Source organism: Osmerus mordax, chromosome 20 (assembly GCF_038355195.1).
Source record: "Osmerus mordax isolate fOsmMor3 chromosome 20, fOsmMor3.pri, whole genome shotgun sequence".
Taxonomy (NCBI): Eukaryota; Metazoa; Chordata; class Actinopteri; order Osmeriformes; family Osmeridae; genus Osmerus; species Osmerus mordax.
Genome location: NC_090069.1, coordinates 12,688,855 through 12,712,008, shown reverse-complemented (window position 1 = coordinate 12,712,008; position 23,154 = coordinate 12,688,855). Strand labels below are relative to the sequence as shown.

At 41.3% G+C, this 23,154-nt stretch overlaps 1 protein-coding gene across 1 annotated transcript in view; it reads left to right on the top strand.

Annotated features, from left to right (window-relative positions):
- Positions 1-847: 847 nt before the first annotated feature.
- The window catches only part of dym (dymeclin), a 92,215-nt gene continuing 69,908 nt past the window's right edge, over positions 848-23,154 (top strand). The window contains exons 1-7 of the mRNA XM_067258121.1: positions 848-1,009; positions 1,814-1,998; positions 13,658-13,710; positions 14,311-14,404; positions 16,970-17,103; positions 17,524-17,596; positions 20,951-21,076. Coding sequence (XP_067114222.1) covers positions 1,859-1,998; positions 13,658-13,710; positions 14,311-14,404; positions 16,970-17,103; positions 17,524-17,596; positions 20,951-21,076 — 620 coding nt within the window. The 5' untranslated portion in view covers positions 848-1,009; positions 1,814-1,858. The remainder of the gene's footprint in view (positions 1,010-1,813; positions 1,999-13,657; positions 13,711-14,310; positions 14,405-16,969; positions 17,104-17,523; positions 17,597-20,950; positions 21,077-23,154) is intronic.

The window sequence follows — 23,154 nt, the reverse complement described above, 5'->3', positions numbered from 1 at the left end:
TGTTTTTACTGTGTAGGACGTATGGGTTTGATGTGATGCACGATAGGGACTTCCTCACTTAATGCGAGCGCGCACAGCGCGCGAGCGAAACATTTTGGCCATTATTTGAGCGCAAATTAGTTTTTTGAGCTTTATGTAAAATAAACATAGCGGTTTTTCAATTGGTAAAACCTTGTCTAGTGATGCCATCAATCCGGCCCTGCTCCCATCCATCCTCCCTGACGCGTATAGTTACGGTAGGGCCGCCCGGCCAGCTATCGGTAGCCTATGAGAAAACTTTTTGGAAAAGACGGGCTATCGACCCAACCAACTCTATTTGGGAGGGGAGAACTCCCTCACATGGTACAACCCATGCAGAGGCTGCGGTGTCAGAATACGGAACGTGTGTAGCCTACTTTAAGAGAAGATAGACTAACGTGACAAATGTCAACAACAAAAAGATCCTCGACCGGCCCAAATATGAAGCGGCCCACCGGCCCAAAAGTGAAGCGGTCCATCGGGAACTCTCCCGATTACCCACCCCGGGCCTGCCCCTGAAAATCTACCGGGGCCCTTGCCTCAAGCCGAGGGGCGAGGGGTTTGTGTCTGTTCAAAACGGGCTTTCACAAACCAATGGGTGACGTCACGATGACTACGTCCATTCTTTGTATACAGTCTATGCGCCGTCTACCACAAGCAATCTGCTTGTCATGCAAGAGACGAGAGCGATTTAGGTATTTAATTAAAAAAATGCAACATTTACAAGAAGCTTATTATTAATTATTTTTTTATGCACATTAAACTCATTTCACGCTTGATTTTTTTCTGACGTCACCCAGGTCACGCAAAGGTTCGTGGCGACGTGGTGGATAACGATTAGGTTGTAAAAAAAAGTCTGCCACAACAAATTGCTAAAATTACTAAAGTTTGTCTGTTATAGGAAGTCGCATTTTGACCTGGAGTGATAAAATAAGTCGGAACATCTGAGAGAGATAACGTGCCAAAATAATAGAAGTGAGACATTTGACAGGTGAGCTGTCGCCTGATGTAGACTAGCTACGCTAGTTAGTGCTAGCAAGCTATCTTAGTACTACAATATCTAAATGTTATGCTAGCTGGATGTAATATACCTAAACTACTAGCTAGTAAGCTACTGTTATTAGCCAACAAACTAGCCAGTTCTAGCTATTAGGGTAGCGTCTCTTAAGACAGCCAACTAGCTACTGTAGCAAGTGAGTTTGTACATTTCGTGTAGCTACGTGTAGCCTAATGGTAATGTTACTGTATTTGGCTGCAACGTTGCCACTTATCTCATAGCTGTTATTTAGCTAACTACAGTACTACTGACTTAATAATACTAACGACCTTTAAGTGTCATTGCCACAGGGCAAGTTGATACTCTCGAGTTTGTTCATTCAAAGGTTTGGTCGACTGGATCTATCTGCATATCAGGTTAAACGTTGGTTCTGAGAAAAGTCTGGGTAAACTTATAGCACTTTCATAATCAGTATTCACAGAGGTGGATAGCTATTCCTATTAGTAGAAACCCAGGTTCATTTAATGAAATCTCAAGAAAATATAATTACAAACTACAAGTTATTCCTCAAGCAATAGTTCTGGCTAGAGCCAGTGTGTGCTGTTAAACAATAGCTTAGCATGAAACAATATATTTGAGTTTGGCTTTTGTTACTCATAAAAGTATAATATCGTATATTATATTATAGGTGTTTCGGTGCCAGTACTGTTCAATTTCACAAAGCGTTGGCCTACCCTCAGAACTTTATCCAACATGATCTACTACATGTCTGTATCACCCCTGCACCCTGTCAACTAGGAGCCAGATGAAGCAGTGAGGAACATCTGAAAGCTGAACTGGGAGATGGGAGCCAACACTAGCCTAGTCACTGACTTGTCGGATAACCAGAGCCTCAGAACCCTCATCGGGACAGAGTCCATATCAGAGAACGATCCGTTCTGGAACCAGCTCATCTCGTTCACCTTCATCAGCCCCACCAGCAGGTAGAACACTAAAACGAATCCTATGTATGTAACAATAGATAAAGAGCAACAAAGACTATAGTGTAATGCAAAGTGTATTATACAAAAAACATGCTATTCACAATATATTATTGTAACACTAGAAGAAAAAAAAGCGATTCTTCGCACTCTATCAAATTCCAGGACCCTGGGGCAGGTTGCAAAAAACACAATAGATGTGTGTTTCATCACCCAGTATTTTAAAATGTTCAAAATCACACCGGGGAAAGCTAATTTAAGGCTATTTTCCTCATGTTTTGGTTTAATTCAGCCATTTGTTCCCCTGCCTTTCAAGGCTGCAATTCGCTTTTCTATCAGCAGATGTCAAAAGGGTTACGTTGCACAAGTCTGTCATTCAGACAAAGGCTATAAAGCCTTAATAAGATATGTCTAGCAAAAAATGTATAGTTTATATATAGTATATAATTATGTGCAAAATGATGAAAACATTTTAACCCTTGTGCTGCCTTCGGGTCACATGACCCAAAGGCTCACAACGAACCATCTTTGTGTTTACCCAATTTTACCCAATACAAAAACAAATAAATAGCATTTTCTTTTAACCTTTGCGATGTGGGGGGTCTGAAACAGCCCAACGGTTAAAAGAAAATTCCTCACTTTGTTTTTGTATGCGGTAAAGTTGTCGCAATACGATGGTGGGTCACAATGACTGATGGGTCAGAATGACCCGAAGATAACACAAGGGTTAAATTAATTCAATGAAGCGTATTAGCATCACATGGGTGTTTGTGTGTTGACTGGTAGGCGCAATTCTTATGTCATGACATAGCGGGAACAGTAATTGTAATCGTAAAGTGCATAGATTAAAGAGATTTTAAGCCAGATCATATCATATGAATCATATTATATGACTTTTTAATAGTTTGCAGCTATTTTGCAAATGGTAGGCCAAACCATTTATGTATATATTCATATATAGTAAGATAAGGTAGGCCTCATAAAAGGAGATGAAAGCATGGGCGGGGGCTGTTATTATGGGCCAAGCAGCAAAACTTCAAAGCCACCTATTGTGTTTCTACCTCTTATTATAATAATAATAATTATTGGGGGCCAAGCAGCGAAGCAGCCTATTGGGTTTCTACCTTTTATTATTATTATTGGGGGCCAAGTAGCGAAGCCGCCTGCCTTTGGCAAGACGCAACCTATATTCTCTCTCATATATCTTTTTATTATAATTTATTTTCACACCATTAAAACTGTAATTTGTTGCACTACATAGATAATGTTGAAGTCTAAATGTTTGTCTTGGTCACGATTGCGTTAATTGAATCGTCTGGAATGTTACGTTTCCCAGTTCAGGCATCATTTAAGTTTTTGTAGAGAAAAGTGAATGGTGGCTTACTAGCTAGCCACAGTCACAAACGTCACTAACGTCACAATGTCACGTACCCACACGCGATTACCAATAGTACAACATCAGTTTAGTAGCTTGTTTACTTCTGGGATATAATTAACTACCTAAAATGGCAAGACAGCTGCGGAAACGCCACAGGCAAAGGCCAGAGTGGTAACAAGTAGCTAGCTATGTTTCCACGCTGTGATATCCACACCCTGTATTTTTGTTATGCTCTTTGACTGGTTAGTTCTTGCGATTCCCACATATCGATAGTCTAGTAGCTGTAAAACTTACTTACCAGTCCAGGGGTCAGGTAGCCTGGCTCTGCCTTCCTACGTACTTCCGCTCAATTTTGATTTTGCTTCTGTACTAGGTCTGGCCATGAGGTAAGTAAGGTTAATTTTCTACCGGCCAATCAGCGAACAGAGGTAGTGGCTGTCGTGAGCTAGTTTGTGTTGTAGTTCCATAATGGCGGCGGAGAAAGATGCGAGCGAAGCCATTCGGTCCGTTGTGGCAACGCTGCTGAATATCCATAAGCTAAACCCAGAGCAAGAACAAGTTTTGCTGAGTTTTGTTGGTGGCCATGATGTTGTGGCCCTCCTCCCCACGGGGTTCGGGAACAGTTTGATTTTCCAGCTACGGCAGCTAGCTCTGTTACAGTAGTGGTGAAAGAATTGGCTAACATTGCGTTCACACTTGCCTTCCCACAGTACACCACGCTCTGGGGCGTGTTTGACAAGTTAATACAGAGTTATAGTTCTCTAAGGTCACTGTTGTAGTCATGGCCAAGCGTGCAGACTTGGGTTCATGTACTCACAATATCGATCAAAATACCACTTTTACACAACATTTGTGTAAAATTACAGAATTTTTACGAGTGCAAGATTACAGTAGAATACATGTTATGCCACCGGTCACTCAACCGTCAAACTGTCGTTTGTAGGCTGGGCTAGCAAGCTAGCAGTGGCACAGAACAGTCGTGTACGTGCACCTGAATTTAAAAGTATAAAAACATACTAGTTTTATTTATAGAGCACATTTAAAAACAGCCAATGCCGACCAAAGTGCTTTACAAAATCATCAAAGAGGGCAGAACAACAATAAATAAGAACAACACAATTACAGTAAGCACGAGTGACCGTAAACTGACTCGAAAGCCAAAGAATAAAAATATGTTTTAAGACGAGACCTGATAAAAATTGGCAGTTTATTCCACAGAGTAGGGGCTATAGCTGAAAAGGCACGATCACCTTTTTTTTTTCATCCAAGTCTGTGGAATGGCTAAAAGGGACTGGTTTGATGATCTAAGGGACCTGGAAGTGTGATACAGCATAAGAAGATCTGAGAAATACAATGGAGCCAATCCATGTAAAGCTTTAAAAACGAATAACAACACCTTAAAATCTATTCTATATTTGACTGGCAAACAGTGAAGAGAGGCCAATATGTAAGGGATAATGCCCGACGAGGTGTCCAATATCACCTGATAATGGACGATGCGGAGGCGTGAACCGTCCAACGCGCATATTGGACACCTCGAAGGGCATTATCCCGCTTATACCATGGTCACTTGCCAACAATCTTTTTTTTTACAAACATTAATTTATGTTTTCAGGCGTTTTGCAAAAGAAATCTAACGTGTTTAAACGTTAGCCAACTCTGATATTTTATAGTCCGCTCAGCTCATAGAACCAACACCGGCTTTCACTTGGCTGAGCTATTAGCCCGAAAGCTAACGTTATGCTAGCAAGATTCAGAGGCTATAACATTGTGTACGGTTGATAAACAGTAAATATAATTTTACAGTATGTTTGACAATAAGATTTGCTAGCTAACCAGCCATGTCACTGTCCCAAAATCAATATCAAGATTTTCACGAACAAAGTATCGGCCATACTAGTACTAGGCTACAGTACGGCCGCAGCCTGTGGAGCGAGTTGAATAGCAAATGTATGTGAGATGACCGCATCAAAGTTGACATTTTCTCCAAACCGTAATTATAATTTGACAGTATGTTTAACAACATGACTAGCCAGCTATCGAGCCATGTCATTGTCCCCAAACAAAATCAGGATATTTAAGAAGAAAATAATCGGCCATGTATAGAGTTGCTGCTACTGTCGTGTTGGCCGCAGCCTGTCTGAAGTAGGTTGACTAGCGAGGTGAATAGCGAATGGGATGTGAGATGAGCGGTTACGTGACACTGACACACTACATTCAGAAAAGTAACATTTTTCAAATAGGTTAAAATAAATATTGAAGTCACTCATTGTTGTAAATACAAGTTAGCTTGTTAAAGTCTTTCAAAATTGTAAATGGAGGCTTTGACTCTGTCCCGGTTGTTATGGTTACTTATTTCAGAGACTTTGTACAGGCTCATATACTATGTAGCCAGCGCAATAATTTAGAACGGTGAAAAGACAGTTTTGCTGCAATTACGTAGTAGGTGTCCGTTATCACCCGATAATGGACACCCCTGCAGCCAATCAGATTCGAGTATTCACCCAGACCATGGTATAACGGGGAGATATGGTCCCTCTTCCTGGTACCAGTCAACATTCTAGCAGCTGCATTCTTGACAAGCTGCAGGCGTGATAATGATGATTGACAAATGCCATAATACAGAGAATTACAGTAATCAATTCGAGACAATATAAGTGCATGACTAAAAATTTCCAAGTCCTTGAAAGAGAGGAAAGATTTTAGATTTGCCATTGTCTTTAAATGAAAGAAACTACATTTGACAACAGAATTAATTTGTCAAATTTTAGTGCTGAATCAAAGATAACACCCAAACTTCTGACATGGGAGTGCACATTGGTGGACAAGGGGCCCATTTAAAAAAAAAAAATCGTCAATTGACCTTGGGGTACCAAATATAATCACCTCCGTCCTACTCTCATTAAGTTGGAGAAAGTTTTGCAAAACCATTGCTGGAGATGATCCAGGAGGATAGCATGATCAACAGTAGGGGTGGAACAAAACATGTATTCGTACCGAACCGTACGGTACGGGCGTCACGGTGCATGAAATTACATGGAGAATACACGGTATAAAAATAAATAAAACTCGCATGCAAATTAATTAATGTAATGCAGAACTACTGTTAGATACTCGTGTTCTTTCGGGACATCTAATCTGTAGCTCTGAAGCTCTGATTGGCGCCGCAGTGAGTCAGAGATAGGCTAGCTAGCAGCACTAAGGACGAGTATGGCGAGTGGTGGCGACCCACGAGAGATAGAGGAGAGATAGAGCCGGCCGCTTTGAGATTGCAAGTTTGGGAAAACTTTGGTTTCCCATGCAGTTACAGTAGTACAGGCGAGAGAGTGGTGGATAAGACGAGCACTGTGTGTCGGCGTGGTTCAGCAGTTATGGGCAGTGACGTGCAGTCTGGGTAGGCAAAGTAGGCACTGCCTACCCTGGCAAAATTCAAACGTAATTTTTTAAATTAAATCATTTTATTTAATAAACTTGTATTTGTATTTTCACTGTTTATTCTTGTGATTTATAAATGCAATTTACATTGTCATTTAGCAGACGCTCTTATCCAGAGCGACTTACAGTAAGTACAGGGACATTCTCCCCGAGGCAAGTAGGGTGAAGTGCCTTGCCCAAGGACACAACGTAATTTGGCACAACCAGGAATGGATCCGGCACCCTTCTGATTGATAGCCCGATTCCCTAACCACTCAGCCATCTGACCCCCTAAATGTGTGTTATTGCAATTGTTTAGACGTTACGATGACGAATGTAGCAGTTACGCATAATCAAATACTAAAAAAAATTGTAGAATAAGCAGTGCTTTTACTGTCCGTTCTCTGCGGACGACAAGCGAAAAACTCACTTGCGCACTTCGATCCTGTATTCTTCAACATATACAGTACCAATCAAACGTTTGGACACATTTTCCCATTTAAGTGCCTAGCCTCTTACTGACATCACCGCACATCACTGGTTGTGGGGTATGTGACTGGAAATACATCTAACATGCTAAGCATATAACGCATCTGGCGTGTGCTAAATGACTAAAAATATCCGACGCCATCACCCAGGTGTGCCAATCACTGGAACGAGACAAAAAAACAAAAACTTCTTCCTACAGTGCTTAACCAGCCATTAGATACACATACAAATAGGGCCCAATAAATTACTGACGCAATCGGAATTTACATGTCATCTTCAATGCGCCGTATTCACTCGTAGAGGAACCTGGTTTGTTTTTCTTTTCCCTCCGTTGTACTGAACTCGTACCGAACCGTGATGTCTGAACCGCGGTATGAACCGAACCGTGACTTCAGTGTACCGTTCACCCCTAATCAACAGTATTAAAAGCAGCACTGAGGTCAAGTAATATTAAAAGAGCACAATTCCCAGAATCACCGAACAACAACAAATCATTCAGTACCTTAAGCAGTGCTGTTTCTGTGCTATGGTGTCCTCTGAAACCTGACTGAAAGTTGTCCAGCACAACATTCTCACCAAGAAAAGGAGAGAGCTGAGAAAGAACCACCTTCTCCAGTATTTTGGACATACAGTTAGGTCCATAAGTATTTGGACATTGACACAATTTTCATCATTTTGGCTCTGTATACCACCACAATGGATTTGAAATGAAACGATCAAGATGTGCTTTAAGTGCAGACTTACAGCTTTAATTTCAGGGTATTTACATCCAAATCAGGTGAACGGTGTAGGAATTACAATACATTTGATATGTGGCCCCCCCTCTTTTTAAGGGACCAAAAGTAATTGGACAATTGGCTGCTCAGCTGTTCCATGGCCAGGTGTATGTTATTCCCTCATAAAGGGAGTTCGTTATTTCATTGACAAGGAGCAGATAAAAGGTCTAGAGTTCATTTCAAGTATGGTATTTGTGTTTGGAATCTGTTGCTGTCAACTCTCAATATGAAGTCCAAAGAGCTGTCACCATCAGTGACAGCTCTTTGTGCTTTCCGTGGGAAAACACAGTTGTTTTCCCACGGAAAACAACTGTGGTGGATGACAGAATAATTCTTTCCCTGGTGAAGAAAAACCCCTTCACAACAGTTGGCCAGATCAAGAACACTCTCCAGGAGGTAGGCGTATCTGTGTCAAAGTCAACAATTAAGAGAAGACTTCACCAGAGTAAATACAGAGGGTTCACCACAAGATGTAAACCATTGGTGAGTCTCAAAAACAGGAAGACCAGATTAGAGTTTGCCAAAAAACATCTAAAAGAGCCTGTACAATTCTGGAACAACATCCTATGGACAGATGAGACCAAGATCAACTTCTACCAGAATGATGGGAAGAGAAGAGTATGGAGAAGGGAAGGAACTGCTCATGATCCAAAGCATACCACCTCATCAGTGAAGCATGGTGGAGGTAGTGTTATGGCGTGGGCATGTATGGCTGCCAATGGAACTGGTCCCCTTGTATTTATCGATGATGTGACTGCTGACAAAAGCAGTAGAATGAATTCTGAAGTGTTTCTGGCAATATTATCTGCTCAGATTCAGCCAAAAGCTTCAGAACTCATAGGACGGCGCTTCACAGTGCAGATGGACAATGACCCGAAGCATACTGCGAAAGCAACCAAAGACTTTTTTAAGGCAAAGAAGTGGAATGTTCTGCAATGGCCAAGTCAATCACCTGACCTAAATCCAATTGAGCATGCATTTCACTTGCTGAAGACAAAACTGAAGGGAAAATGCACCAAGAACAAGCAGGAACTGAAGACAGTGCAGTAGAGGCCTGGCAGAGCATCACCAGGGACGAAACCCAGCGTCTGGTGATGTCTATGGGTTCCAGACTTTAGGCTGTCATTGACTGCAAAGGATTTGCAACCAAGTATTAAAAGTGACAATTAGATTTATGATTATGTTAGTTTGTCCAATTATTTTTGGTCCCTTAAAAAGGGGGGGGCCACATATAAAATGTGTTGTAATTCCTACACCGTTCACCTGATTTGGATGTAAATACCCTGAAATTAAAGCTGAAAGTCTGCACTTAAAGCACATCTTGATTGTTTCATTTCAAATCCATTGTGGTGGTATACAGAGCCAAAATGATGAAAATTGTGTCAATGTCCAAATACTTATGGACCTAACTGTAGTTGGTCATTTAGAAATGGGCCTAAAATTTATAAGATCTGTAGGGTCTAGATTAGGTTTGTTAATAAGAGGCTGAAGCACAGCATGTTTAAACTGGAAGGAACAGTTCCATTAATAAGAGAGCAGAAAAATGACGTTGTGTCCTTGGGCAAGGCACCTCATCCTACTTGCCTTGGTGGATTGTCCCTGTACTTACTGTAAGTCGCTCTGGAGAAGAGCGTCTGCTAAATGACTAAATGTAAATGTGTGACTTTATGTCCATCAAGTTAGAGAGGGACACAGGCTCAAAGCAAGTGATAGAAGCAGGGCAATGGACTAAATCAGGTTGAGATATGAGATCTAATGATGTCAACCTTGTTGATGAAGAAACTCAATAATTTTTCTGTAACTTCAAGAGTAACATCAGGGAGGACAAACACATGGTTTAGTGCAGTGTTTATTGCTCTAAACAAGGTTTTGGGGCTATTTGTATTTTTAGCAATAATATCAGAAAAATTATTTGCTTTAGAGGCTTTAACAAAAAGTTGATAGGATCCTAGGCAATCTCTCAATATCTCATAGGACACTTGCAACTATTTTCGATTTCCTCTCAGCTTTCCTACACTCTTGTCTAAGGGCACGAGTCTCACTGTTAAGCCAAGGAGAAGCTTTGACTTTAGGTCGCTTAAGTTTGAGTGGGGCCACAGTATCAAGAATACCTGTAACAGAGTAACTAGCTCTTCTGTACCCAGAGAGGAGGTTGTCCCTGTAAGGCTGGTAAATGGAGAAGCTGTAAAGGCATCCGAAAACTGCCCAGCAGTGGAGTGATCCAGTGCCCGAATGTAGCGACCAGGCATATGAGGCTTAGGTAATGGACAAGAGATTGATGCATTAAAAATCACAGGTGTATGGTCAGATAGACAAATATCATCCAACTCAACATTTAAGACAGGAAAACCAAAAGGTAGAACAAGGTCGAGAGTATGGCCACAATCATGTGTAGGGCCAGATACAGACTGAGTTAAATTAAAAGAGTCCACGAGTTGTAAAAACTGGCCAACCAATGGCTTTGAGGGACAACAAACATGAATATTAAAATCCCCAATGATTAAAAGGTTATCAAAGTCAGGCACAATCAATGATAAGAAATCAGAGAACTCATGGATTAAGTCCTTATTGTGTTTTGGGGGTCTATACACAAGTGCACAAAGCAGCGATCTGGCCAGTTCAACTTTGAATGCTTGCACCTCAAAGCTTGAGTAATTTCCAACCGGCAATAATTGGCATTTAAAATGTTTTTTAAAAACAGCCGCCAAGCCCCGACCCTTTCCCATAGCTCTGGGAGAACTAAAAAAGGCACAGTCACTGGGGGAGAGTTCAGTTAGAGGACTTAAATCACCAACATTAAGCCATGTTTTGTTCGTAAGTGATTGCGAATTCACCAAGGCCATTTTGATACGGGTATCCGCAGGCAGCAATAACCCTTTATGTTATGATTCTTAGAACAATCAATAAAACGGAGGTTACCGTAATTTACTCCTCCACCATGGAAATATGGCTTTACCGGAGTCTGCACCAGGGTAGACAACACAGATTGTCCTTCATTAATCCCATTTTATGAAGTTTGACCGGTGTATAATAATAGCTGTGAATATCTTTATAATGTGTGAATTTGCTAATTGCATCCCTCACCGGCCACCCTGCATTGGAAACCACATTTTCCCATGCCTCTTCCTCAATGTTTGAGTTCAAGTCCCTCTCCCATATTATACTCAAGTGATTAGAATGACCATACAAACTATCTGCCATGATTTTATAAAAAACAGAGGCATTACGGACAAGCTCGGGCAACTTCAAATAGCAGAGAAGCTTGTTTGTGTCATTATCAAGTGAGATGTTAAGACTAGTTACACTGCTCCTGAGCTGTAAATATTTCCAGAAGTCTGCTTTATCCGTCAAATAGAAATTTTGTTTGAGTTCTTCAAAACGACTGCAACAGGCCATCAACATACAAGTCACTAATCCTACTGATGCCATTATTCAGCCAGGTGGCCCATACAAAAAGTTCCCTTCCTACTGTGATTGAGGGGTTATTCCATATGGATGAATACATTTGCTTATATTGGGATATATGCAGTTGCTTATGCACTTTTGCCCAAGTCTCCCTAGAATACTGCAGGATTGGGTTTGGATGCCTCTTGTTCTTAACAGCTTGTGACAAAACCTCAATAGTCCCAAATGAAGACACCAGTTCCCTCTCTTTATCCAACCAACTCCGAGCTGAACTCTCACCACCCCAGTGCTTAGCAATTTTAAATACCTTGAAAGCTGTTCTGTATAGCTCCACATTAGGCAAAGCCAACCATCCCTTGTTTCTGGTTGTATATAACTTTTCAAGCTTTATACGTGACTTCTTGCAGTTCCATATGAAGTCTCTAATCATTTTATTGTACTGCTTAAAAAAAGATTCTGGGACAGTCAATGGCACCATCATGGATATGTAATTCACCTGTACCATGTCATCGATAGTTGGAGTAAGACGAATTCCAAGACACTGCATACCTGAATCTATCCACTTAAATTTAAGTGCATTATTTATTGTTGGTAGGCATGTTCTAGACACTGGCATTACTTCAGACTTATGCCAATTAATCTTGTAGCCTGATATTTCAGAGAAGGTGTCCATAATCTCAGAGCCTGGGAGCTGAGGAGACAGGATCTACTGACAGGCAAAGGATGTCGTCTGCATAAAGGAAAGGTTTACGCTCCCTTCCTCCCGCTCTTACCCCCTGTGTGCTCGTGTCTGATCTGATTGCCATTGCAAGTGGCTCAAGAAATAAAATAAACAATAGTGGAGAGAGAGGGTCTCCTTGTTTTGCGCCTCTTGATATATTGAAAAAAATATGAAACTGCCCCATTAGTCGGACGCCTTTGGTTCTGCATATATCAACTGAATACATTTGATGAATCCCGGTCCACACCCGAAGGTCTCCAAAATATGAATCAAAAACCGCCACTCCACCCTGTCAAAGGCCTTCTCTGCATCTAAAGAGAAGGGAGCAACAGGTTCATCAGCCTCTCTGTTTTGCCACATAAGGTGGAGTAGACAGATGCAAATGTAAGACTTTTCAAAGGTTGTGTCTTTACAAAGTTCACTATGCGCACAACATTATCCAACATAGTAACTAGTTCTGCTGGAAAAGTCTTTGCAACGAGGGCCTCACGGTGAAAATAACAGTGCGTAACAATAAGATCTGGGTTTCTTTCCATCACTCTGCTAACAAAGCAGAGTGATGCATCTTGTTGACAATGGCTTTGCAGGCAGGTAGTATTAATGTCTCTGCCACAGTGTGGGACTCTTTATTTATCTACAAGTTCAGCAACTAGGTAACTAGCTTTGAGGGCTTTCTGATTTACCTTTGTGGTTTTCCTCATCAAAGTTGCCTGTTTCTCTATGTTTTCACGCAAGCGAACAAAATAGTCCAATAGTCATCTTTGAAGCGACGGGTGTTTCGTTTGGAGATGCCGATTAAGCTTGCTTGGCACCTTGGCGCTGTTGGACAGCTTCTCGCCACACACCAAGCATAATGGAGTCGGTGTCATCTCTCTCCCGTTGAAAGTAAATCCGAGCTCACCGTCTTTGTTTTCTTTTTACCACCACTGAAGGGCCACTGAAGGGCCTTCACCTGGGTCAGAATCTTGTCCAGGGCCCAGTTCGGAGTTAGCATTTTTCCTTTAAAAAAACGTCTCCATCACTGTCACCATGACCTGTCACATGCGTCACTCATTCTCTTCTCTCTAAGAAGGAACGAGGCAATTAGCTACCTGCTGCCACCCGGACGAATATTACATTACTCTGACAGTCACTATATTACAGCACAGACACTCGACAATGGCATATTAGTTGCAGATAATAATTAATACATTTTAGAAGAAAAAAAATCATTTAAGACTAATTAAGTGAAATTGGTGGCACAGTGGTTGAAAATCAATGGACTAGACGACTGAAGGAGCGCAACTAGGATTTTATTTGATTAATTATTTTCTAAATAAACATGCATTACTCAATGGGTAACGTCAAGGTCGGAAAAAATGGCAGAGGTGAAGTCGATCCAGGGGTGTCTTATGCTCATGAAGAGAATCTTGTCCCTTTCCCTGTGCACTGCTCTTGTATCTCTTTTTCATTCTGTCTGTGTTTATGCCTCTTTTTCAGTGGGAACTCCAAGCTATTGGAAGAAGCTGTCCTTCCCCTGGCCAAGATCCTAAGTATACATGCCTCCTTTGTCTCTTCACTGCTTGATACTGTAGCTTGTGTGTGGATTTGTGCTTTAAGCCCTAGGTCATTGACAACTTAAACTTAATTTTGTATTTATTGCTACATTTAAGAAAATTTGACAATTATAGAATAGACGTTTTAGACGGGTGTTTTTCTTTTACATTTATCATTTGTTACAATAACAACATGTACTAACCAAACACCACAACATGCACTGGCCAATCATTGGCTTATTTTCAACTTCAAACAGAATCACTCTGCACAAAGGTAAAGCTAATAATAAATATGCTGTGGCATGGGCCTTTAAACTATTTGTTAATAGCTATTTAACTTTTCCCACCCCATGGGATAGGAAAATTAACAGTAATTAATACTAAAACTTTGAGAAGTGGTGCTTTGTATGACAGCAGACTTCTATTGAGATCTCACAACAGGCTTTGAGGTTAGATGTTTTTGAGGATTGTACTACATTTCAGTGGCTCCTGAGGCCCTTTATGCCATAAGTCTTAAAAGTCTGTAGAAAATTATAATCATTCTATATACTCTTGTGGTGGCATTTTCTCTCTCTTATATTGCATCTTTTTTCACAGTCGAGAATAACCCCAGAACTGGAAACTTGGGTGCTCTCATAAGAATCTTCCTCGGGAGAACCAAAGAGTTAAAAATATCAACAGAATGCCAAGAGTGAGTATGCGAAAACCATGTCTGGTTAATAAGTCCCTTGAAGACATGAAGAGGTTGATACTGAGTTTAAAGTGTGTGTGTAAACCCCACTTAAAAAAAAGAAGAGATCTCGCAATATTACCGTAAAAAGGACCAATCATTATGACGGTTTTGCTTGTTTACTCTGAACTAAACAAAGCCGGCATAATACCACCTGTGTGTGGCGTTTTGCAACCAGCCTTTCTTACAGGTAATTTTGCCCTTTGAAGGTTATTGGACACTCACTGAAATGTGTGCTTCAAGTTTGTGATAAGCACATGAAAATAATACTTTTTTCATTCAAGTAATAATAAATAAGCTGTCCTACATTCATTAGTCTCACTGTGTTGTGGTTGTAAAACTGCCACATCACCCCCCAAAAAATTCTAAATGTATAGGTATCGGTATCGGCGAGTACCAGAAAAGAAATATCGGTACTCGTACTCGGTCCTTAAAAAATGGTATCGGTGCATCCCTAGTAATTAGGTCCTTGTTCAGTGTAGGAAGTTTCTTAAAGGGGTCATTGATTGCAGAACCGAATTTACCTTGTCACAGTTGAATAACGACAGTTCAGTGGGTAAAATGGACATACAGTGAACCCCAAAGTCCATTGACACCTCTTTTCTATGCAAATCTCACAATTTAAAAAAGTAGCTGTAAAATGGTAGGTTTTGAAACAGTTTTTTGGCTCTCGTCTGTACCTTTGTCACGCCCCAAAATTTGCTGCGCGCTGTTCTGTGTATTTCCACAGAATTACAAAGAAGAACGTTTTTCTAGCATATTGAAAATTGATTACGGTGGTTTCATAAGGAGTCTTCATAAGGAACCAAACACTCGACGGGCTGTGATGTTTGTCTATGAGAAGTGAGTGCTGTTGGCCGTGTTGCGTCTTTGCACCGCAGCTTCACTCATTGTAAACCAACCAATCTTCACTCGTTGTAAACCAACCAATCAGCGCGCAGCTCATCTATATAGTCATGAGTAGGGATGGGTATCGAGAACCGGTTCTTGTTTAGTACCGGTTCCCAGTGAATCGATTCCTTGGAATCGTTAGCAAAATTCCTTAACGATTCTGTTAACGATTCTCTGTGCCGTTCTCTGTGCCGTTAAACAATTAAAAAGTTTAATAATGGATTAAAAATCGATATGCTCAGTTTAATAATGGGACACGCGAACGTCTGTCTGAATAAACTATAAAAGTTTGCGCACGCATGTGCGAAGACAGACTGCAGCAAACATGGCAACTAGGAAGAAGCGTTCTAAAGTTTGGTTGTATTTCACACAACAAAATCACAATAACGCCACTTGTAACGCGTGTAAAAAGTCTATTTCGTAGAAGGGAGGAAATACTACAAATATGAAGAAGCATTTGAACACAGCATGGAATGAAGTTACTGGAACGTCATGTGTTCGATGCATGCAGCAGCGCAGCTAACGTTCGCGCTTCATCTCTAACTATCTTAAGGTAGAGCTAAACTGCTCAAAAGTGATCACAACCACTTGTTACTGTGTGAAGCAATTTGCCTTTATTGTGTGTAGTCGATCTAGTTATCTTCTGTCCCGTCATTTGAAGCATACATTTTAGCTCCGGCATTCGTCTCCCATTAGTATTGATCTTATTGATCATTTCACGTTATCGGGGCGGCGTGTGTTATCAGCAAACGTTCGCGTGTCGCATTATTAAACTGAGCATATCGATTTTTAATCCATTATTAAACTTAGCATTTTAATTGTTTAACCTTTTAATAGTCCTGTTAAATGAACCTGAAAACGCTTAAACAACATACCCAAAGTACATTGAAAGCTGTTGTTGAACCATTTGGAGTACATGCATGTAAATGGTCTCTTTTGAAAGGTGACACTGAAGTTATTTCCCCTGTTGTTAGGACCCCTGTAAGTCCTACTGGTGTTGAGTAATATAAGCTTGAACACAAGGAAACTGAAAGTTTCTATCTCCGACTAGATTTTGTTTTGAAAACAGAGGCCTGAAGAGGCCTAGAGGTGGTAGGTATTAGCTCATTTTCAGAGCCAAAGCCAGTTTGAGAAATTCGTTTAGAACGAGTGTGTGTGTGGGGGGGTGCAGGACGCACAGACCTAGTTGGCTGTAGAGGGGAACATCGATAAGAGAATCGCTAAGGCATCGAATCGATAAGCAGGAATTGATAAGGAGTCGGAATCGTTCAAATCTTATCAATACGCATCCCTATTCATGAGCATACCATAAAAGAGAAAACCTAGCGTTTTTCCCCGGGACAAATTCAATGGAAGCATCAGGGCGCATAGAACAGCACCCGGGCCATTTTCAGCCCAACCAATGTTACATACCCTATTCGGAGACCTTAAGGAACAGTGTGAAATACCCCCAAAAAACAGTCAATCACCCCTTTAAGTTACCCCCAGATCAGAGTGCACTTGTGTACTGTCTGTCACAGAAAGATTTGGTTGGTGTGTGTGCGGCAGGTCTCATATACCAACCTGATAAATGCTTTCAACAGTTTTGTAATTGTCTCTACTAGTTGTGTGCATGTTCTTTTTATCCCCTTAAAGTCAGCTGTTTATCTGGCAAGCCCACAATGCCTTGTTCATGATCCGATGCCTGCTCAAAGTCTTCATCCGGGAGATGTGTGAAGTAGACCTGCACTTTCAGCTGTCCTGCCGGGAGAGGGCACCAGGCACCTGCGGTGAGCACCATCTCTGCTATTCATGAACAACATTACAGAGCCCAAGGAACTGGAACTGCAGCCATCAGAATTCATTTTTTAAATTTGTTTGTAGCAGTTTAGTCATCTCATTTTCCCTACCTGCTTTACAGTGGGGGTCTATTTTTGGCCGAAGGACACAGATGTAGACAGACGTGGGAAAACACCATATCATCAACATTAGAAGGGCTGGACCCTGGCTCTCATAGTTGGATGAGCCACAGTAGCTGTGCTCTGCCACTTTAAACTAAAACATGGGAAATAGCTTGTTGCTAGCACACCACATCTCAGAATTATATTAGATGTTCTATATGTTTTTTTCTTTCTCTCCCATCCTCCCTCTCTTCACTTTCCTTGCCCTTTCTCCATCCACCTTCCCCCTCCTCCACTCAATCTCTGTAGATACAGGAAGTGAGGACCTTCTGGAAGAGCTTATGTGCAACCTTGTCCACCTAATCATGGAAGTGCCTCTGCTGTGAGTATATCCAGGGATGCAGGGGGTCCTAAACAAGCAGCACGGACCTTGTGGGCCATCTGGTGTCGTATGTGTAGACATGTGTGCATGTGTAAGAGCCTCAGTAGTAAAACAGAACACACAGAACCAGCAGTCCTTAGGGGATGGTTCTGATTGTCTGTCTTTTGTTTATCAGAGACTGTGGGTGCTGACCTGGCCGGCCCAGCAATAAGGCTTTGTTGGGCAGGTAGGTGCTAGGCTTTATGTGCCAGCCCAAAGCTGGCTAAGCAATGAAGTTCATTTCAATGCATATTTTAGCTCTGCCACTGTCCTCTCTTGAAGAGAGGAATTGAATGAGAGAAAGAAATTAAAATACATTGTCAGAGAGAAAATGTATTGTTCCAGTCACTGTGTGATACCATTATAACACTTAAAACTCCAACTGTAGCCAAACTCACATTCTGACACAAACAGATTGATAGAGGGCAGATTAGACAATAATTCACAGACAGCTCTCTTTTCCACCTCATGCTCTTCCTAACTTCTAATAAGGGTTCCAGTGTCTCCTATACTCTCTCTGGTGTGTCTGTGGGAGACAGTTTTCAGACACACACACACTGCTTCCTCGCTCTCATGAATATAAATGGATCCCATGGAATGTTCCATTTTCCTGGTGGAACATTCCAGCACGTCTTTGCGTACTGCTTCCAAGACGTTTGTCATGCGTGGGACATAGAGCCGGTAACAGGATGAGGAGGATGAAAGGGAGTGATGTAGACACGTGCCAACCTTTTTCATTCCTAGCTTTAGCTTATGCTTGTAAGGGCACGAGCATCACACCACTGAAAAAGGAGACTTTAAAGTGCTTCTGTCTTCTCACAGAACTTGAACTATTTATTAAGGGTTATTGGGGAGTTTGCATAGGGTTGAGAAAGGGTTGACAAAGGCGTTAGTTTCTCTAGTCTTTTCCGTCTTCCCTTTTTCATCAGTAATACAAATCTGTATTGTGTACTGTGTAACACAATGGTTCTGCATTCCAGCATTCTTCATTGTTTTAGAGAGGGCTTCACAATGGGCCTCATTCACCAATATCTTCCTAAGTTATTTCTTACATTTGTTCTTAAGAAAGTTCCTAAGAAAAATCTACGTGTGATTCATGACCTGTTCCTAAACAGCAGAATTGTTCGCAGGTGTGGTCTTAGAATGATGAATCACAATATTTCGTAAGTTGAAACCTCGTGCCCCGTTGCTCCTATTTAGCATAGGTAAACACCCCGTTAATTCCCATAAAAGGGCATGATATGGCAGGGCCGTGTGCACACTCAGAGAAATGTCAAAAATACATGGTAAAGACGGTGGAGGCCTCAACAAAAGACAGAAAAACTTTAATAATTCTGAAGTGGAGGTACAGCTGCAAGAAGTTAGCGACAAACGACACATCATATTTAATAGCAACAGCGGTGTATACAAAGCAGTAAATAAAAAAGATGCATGGAATTCAATTACTCATGCAGTGAACGCTGTTTCTGGAGAAGTGCGCTGAACTGATGAAGTGAAAAAGAAATGGTTTAACTTTAATCTGAATTCTGAAGCAAAACAACATATTTCAAAACATAGCCTAGAAGACAGTTGACTGTTACAAATATCCATGAGGACTTGCTATTGGTAGCCTAAAGCGTCCTAACAGGTACTCGTCACTCTCTGCAAATAAATCGGTATGGTCACGGAAGATGCGTTCCCTCCTCGGGACGATCTGCAAAATTTTGCAGCAGCAATAAATACGCCATTGTGTGATGTTGTCCTAGTGTGCGGAATAAGACTACTTTGGGCCTATAAATACCGTGATAAGACACTTATTATTGGATGGGAAAGTTCCCCGTTAATATAATTGATGTGAATTGAAGGCAAAGCAAGGCTAGTTTATTTATACAGGCCTTGCACAATTCATACACAATGGAAATTCAAAGGGATTTACAAATGAGTGTAAGTGTAGTGTGTATTTATTAAAACAAACAAACATAATTATGTGTAAAATAATGAAAATTATTAGTTGCAAAATTATAAAGGACAGAAATATTCAATTTTAAATTAGAACGGACAAAAACGGTATAACTACTTATTTTGCGCAAACATGTAGCTCTCAATTGTGTGTAAGAGTGCTCTTGGGTGTGCGTAAATTCTGTTCTTACCTAAGAACAAATCCCAAATAAGAAAACATTGGGGAATGCCAGAATCTTCTTGAGAACTGCGTAAGTGGGGTTTAAGAACAAATTTGTTCTTAAGAACATTTGGTGAATGAGGCCCAATATTCCTTGTCATGAGTTCTGTGGCTTTGTTGCCATCATTCATTTCCTAGCTACGTGTTCCGAGTATCTAGTGGCAGATCCAGACAGGAAAACGCAGGGCTAGAAGGAGGTCTTGAATAGTGTGGGGGATTCCCACATATCCACTTTGTAATTGGATATCACAGTAGAGGCCTAAGGTGCGGTGCTTTCATTCTGTGTAGCTTCATCTCCACATAGGTTTTAAAGATTTAACAGACTTATCAATATGTTTAAACCTGGCAGGCAAAACTTGCAGATTGATGCTTATTGATGGTGACTTGTGGGCAATTTCTGCTGTTGATCAGCAATTGGTTCAAGCTGGCGTACTACCTTTATTTCCTGATGAACCAGGCTTCTGAAGATCCATCAGTCTTTTTAAGAATAAATCCAATTAAGAATATAGGGCTATGGTTTCTGCCGTCATTGGTCGGTGTTTACTGTAGTGGGTGGCATAATAAACCTCAAGGGTTATTAAGTGCAAGGGGAATAGATGTGTGTTAAACACAGCACACAATTGTACTTGGTATGTGTCCCATGCTAAGGGGAAGACTTTGATATAAGGCCCTCCCACTGCCTACGCTGTGAGTGTGTTTGTGTGCGTGCCTGTATGTTAATATGTATTTTAATACGACAGTGTGTATGTTAATATGAATGCCTGCCTGTCCACGTATGTGTAAGAGGCGACAGTGTTACCTCTGCGTCAGACTCACAAATACAGACTCAAGCTGATCTTTTCACTTCCAAGTCTTTCTTATATTGGCCACACAGTCAGAACATACTCTTCCACAACATAAATTAGTCTTAACTCCACTCACTTGCTCAGTGCTTTTGGAGGACATACAGTTCAGTATCTAACAAAATCCCAATCATATAATTATCACAGAGAGTTGAAGGTGGTGGGACTGAGGAGGAACTCAAGTGTAAAATGTAATATGTAACATCCTAATTTCAGTGAGCCTACTGCTTGAGTGACACTGGCCAACAGATGCTGTGTAGAGAGGGTCAATATCTTGTTACCTGCATGCAACTGACCATGTGTGTGTGTCTACAGTGATATCACGTACAGCATCCTGTTTGAGGCAGTGACCACACTACTGGTGCTGCTGTCCTACCAGCTCTTCCACAAGGACATCATCAGAGACAGCCTCATCTACCAGCACATCATGAAGGGCAGATGGTGGGTGTGTTAGTGTGTGAGAACCTGTGTGTGCGTGTAGTTGTGTGTAATCAGATGGGAGCTACTGCATAATCTTACCACAGAGCCACTTGTGCTTGACTCCCACTAACTGATCTTAGTCCAGGGTAGAGGCCCCAGCTTCACCTTTCTCCCTCTCACCCCTTTTCTACCAACGTGAACTGGGAGCTAGTTGGGAGCTGGTTCTAGAGCCGGTTCGGAGCTCCGGTTTGCTTTTCCACGGGCTAGAGAGCCACCACAGAGCCACGTAATTACGTCACTGTATACGTCTCATCTTTCCCAGCAACACTAGCGCCCCCAGCCCCTGACGTTGCACTGATGCTAGCTAGGTTGTCGAAAAGTCGGAGCAAGTTACAAATTAACCGTTTCATCAATAAAATAAGCACATTTTCAGCGACTATACTGCCCATTTCTCGTCACATTTGAATTCAGATGCTGATTTACACACACCGTTTAGCTGAAATATGAATAGTAAAAACGTATAGAAATGGCAGTCAAAGGATTCTTTTTGTCTTGTTGGTCACGGTAACTCCGCCCCAAGCGTTTCTAACTTCTAGACCGGAAATGTTTTGGTGCTATTTAAGATCCACTTTCCCTAGTTCGGAGACGGTTCTTAGGCTGTCGAAAGAGAAAGAACTGGTTTGAGATTAAGCACTGGCTCCGAACCAGCACCCAAAATGCGTTGGTGGAAAAGGGGTATCTATCCCACTTTCTCTCCCCTCTCTTCCTTTCTCCATCTCTCTAACGCCTGGGATACACTGGCTGAGAAGCGCCCGGAGGCATCACGATCGGCTACAACAGGCTCAAGGCTGTTCACACCAGACGTACATTTCTCCGCGCCGGTCACCAAGTCTTTAAGCTCCTCTAAAGTTTTGGCAGCACAGATCCAACAGCCGCCCCAACAGCATCCCAGCATTTAACCTTCTTTATGTTGTCCTTATAAAATTGGTGCCCTGGGGTCATACAACTCCCTAAACTTTTCAACCTCCAGAATTAATGTAATGTCGTCCATCTCCTTGAATTTCTCAAACTGATTTTCTATACCGACTTTGGGGTTCTTTCTCGGTATGTGTGCACGCGTGTGTGTTGTGTGCACGGCACGCGTGTGTGTTGTGTGCAACGTGTGACAACTCGTTTCTCTGCCAATAGACAGACCGTTCAGAAACAACTATAGGCATGCTGGCTCAACAGATTAATCTGTTTATTTTCATTTGTTTTTATCAGGGTAACCACATGGAACAGCCGTTCGTTACCAACATTGTGTAGTAGGTTTTATATAGGGTGAATATTGGTCAAGTACGTAGGCCTCCAAAGTAATATTAAAAAAATTATTATAAAGTCTTCAACTTTACAAATGTTCACCGTAGTGTTGTGGAAAAAAAGCATCACACTGTTGTAATTATGAAGATTATGATTATGGATTTATATGATTTAGAATGAAACTCTTAATCACCTTTTTAGCATATGCTAAATTATGATTTTTTTTTTTTTAAGATCTGTATTAGGGGCTGAGTGTGAGAGAAGACTGAGTATATGCTTCTGTCATAGAAAACAAGAAAACCCAGCTATCTCATGTGGCTCATTTATGGCCCTATGCCCAGAACCTAGCAACTGGCCTTCAAGGCCAGAGTAGGTCTAAAAATGGGAGAGTTTTCTATGCAAAAAAAAAACACCTGATCTGAATCCCCTTGGACAAGGAAACCAGCAGGGTAAGAATGGATAATGCATTCGGTGACCATCAAGTATTGTACTGTACCAATGGCAGAACATCGTAAAACTACAGAGGGTAACATTTCTGGGGAAATTGTAGGTTGTGCTTGCTTGCGTCGGTTGCAGAGGGGTCTGTTTTTTAATGACATTTTTACAACTGATATTTTTGTGTATTTTATATAAAAATGCATACTCATTATTTATAAAGATTACATAGATTTGAAAGTTTGGTTTATTTCAGACAAACAACTTAGTTTCACACAATTGAGTTGGCAAACAAAAGCATATTTACAGCAGTCTGAAACAGGTGTAGGCTGAAGCTCATGCTTATAATGCCTACCCTTTATGAA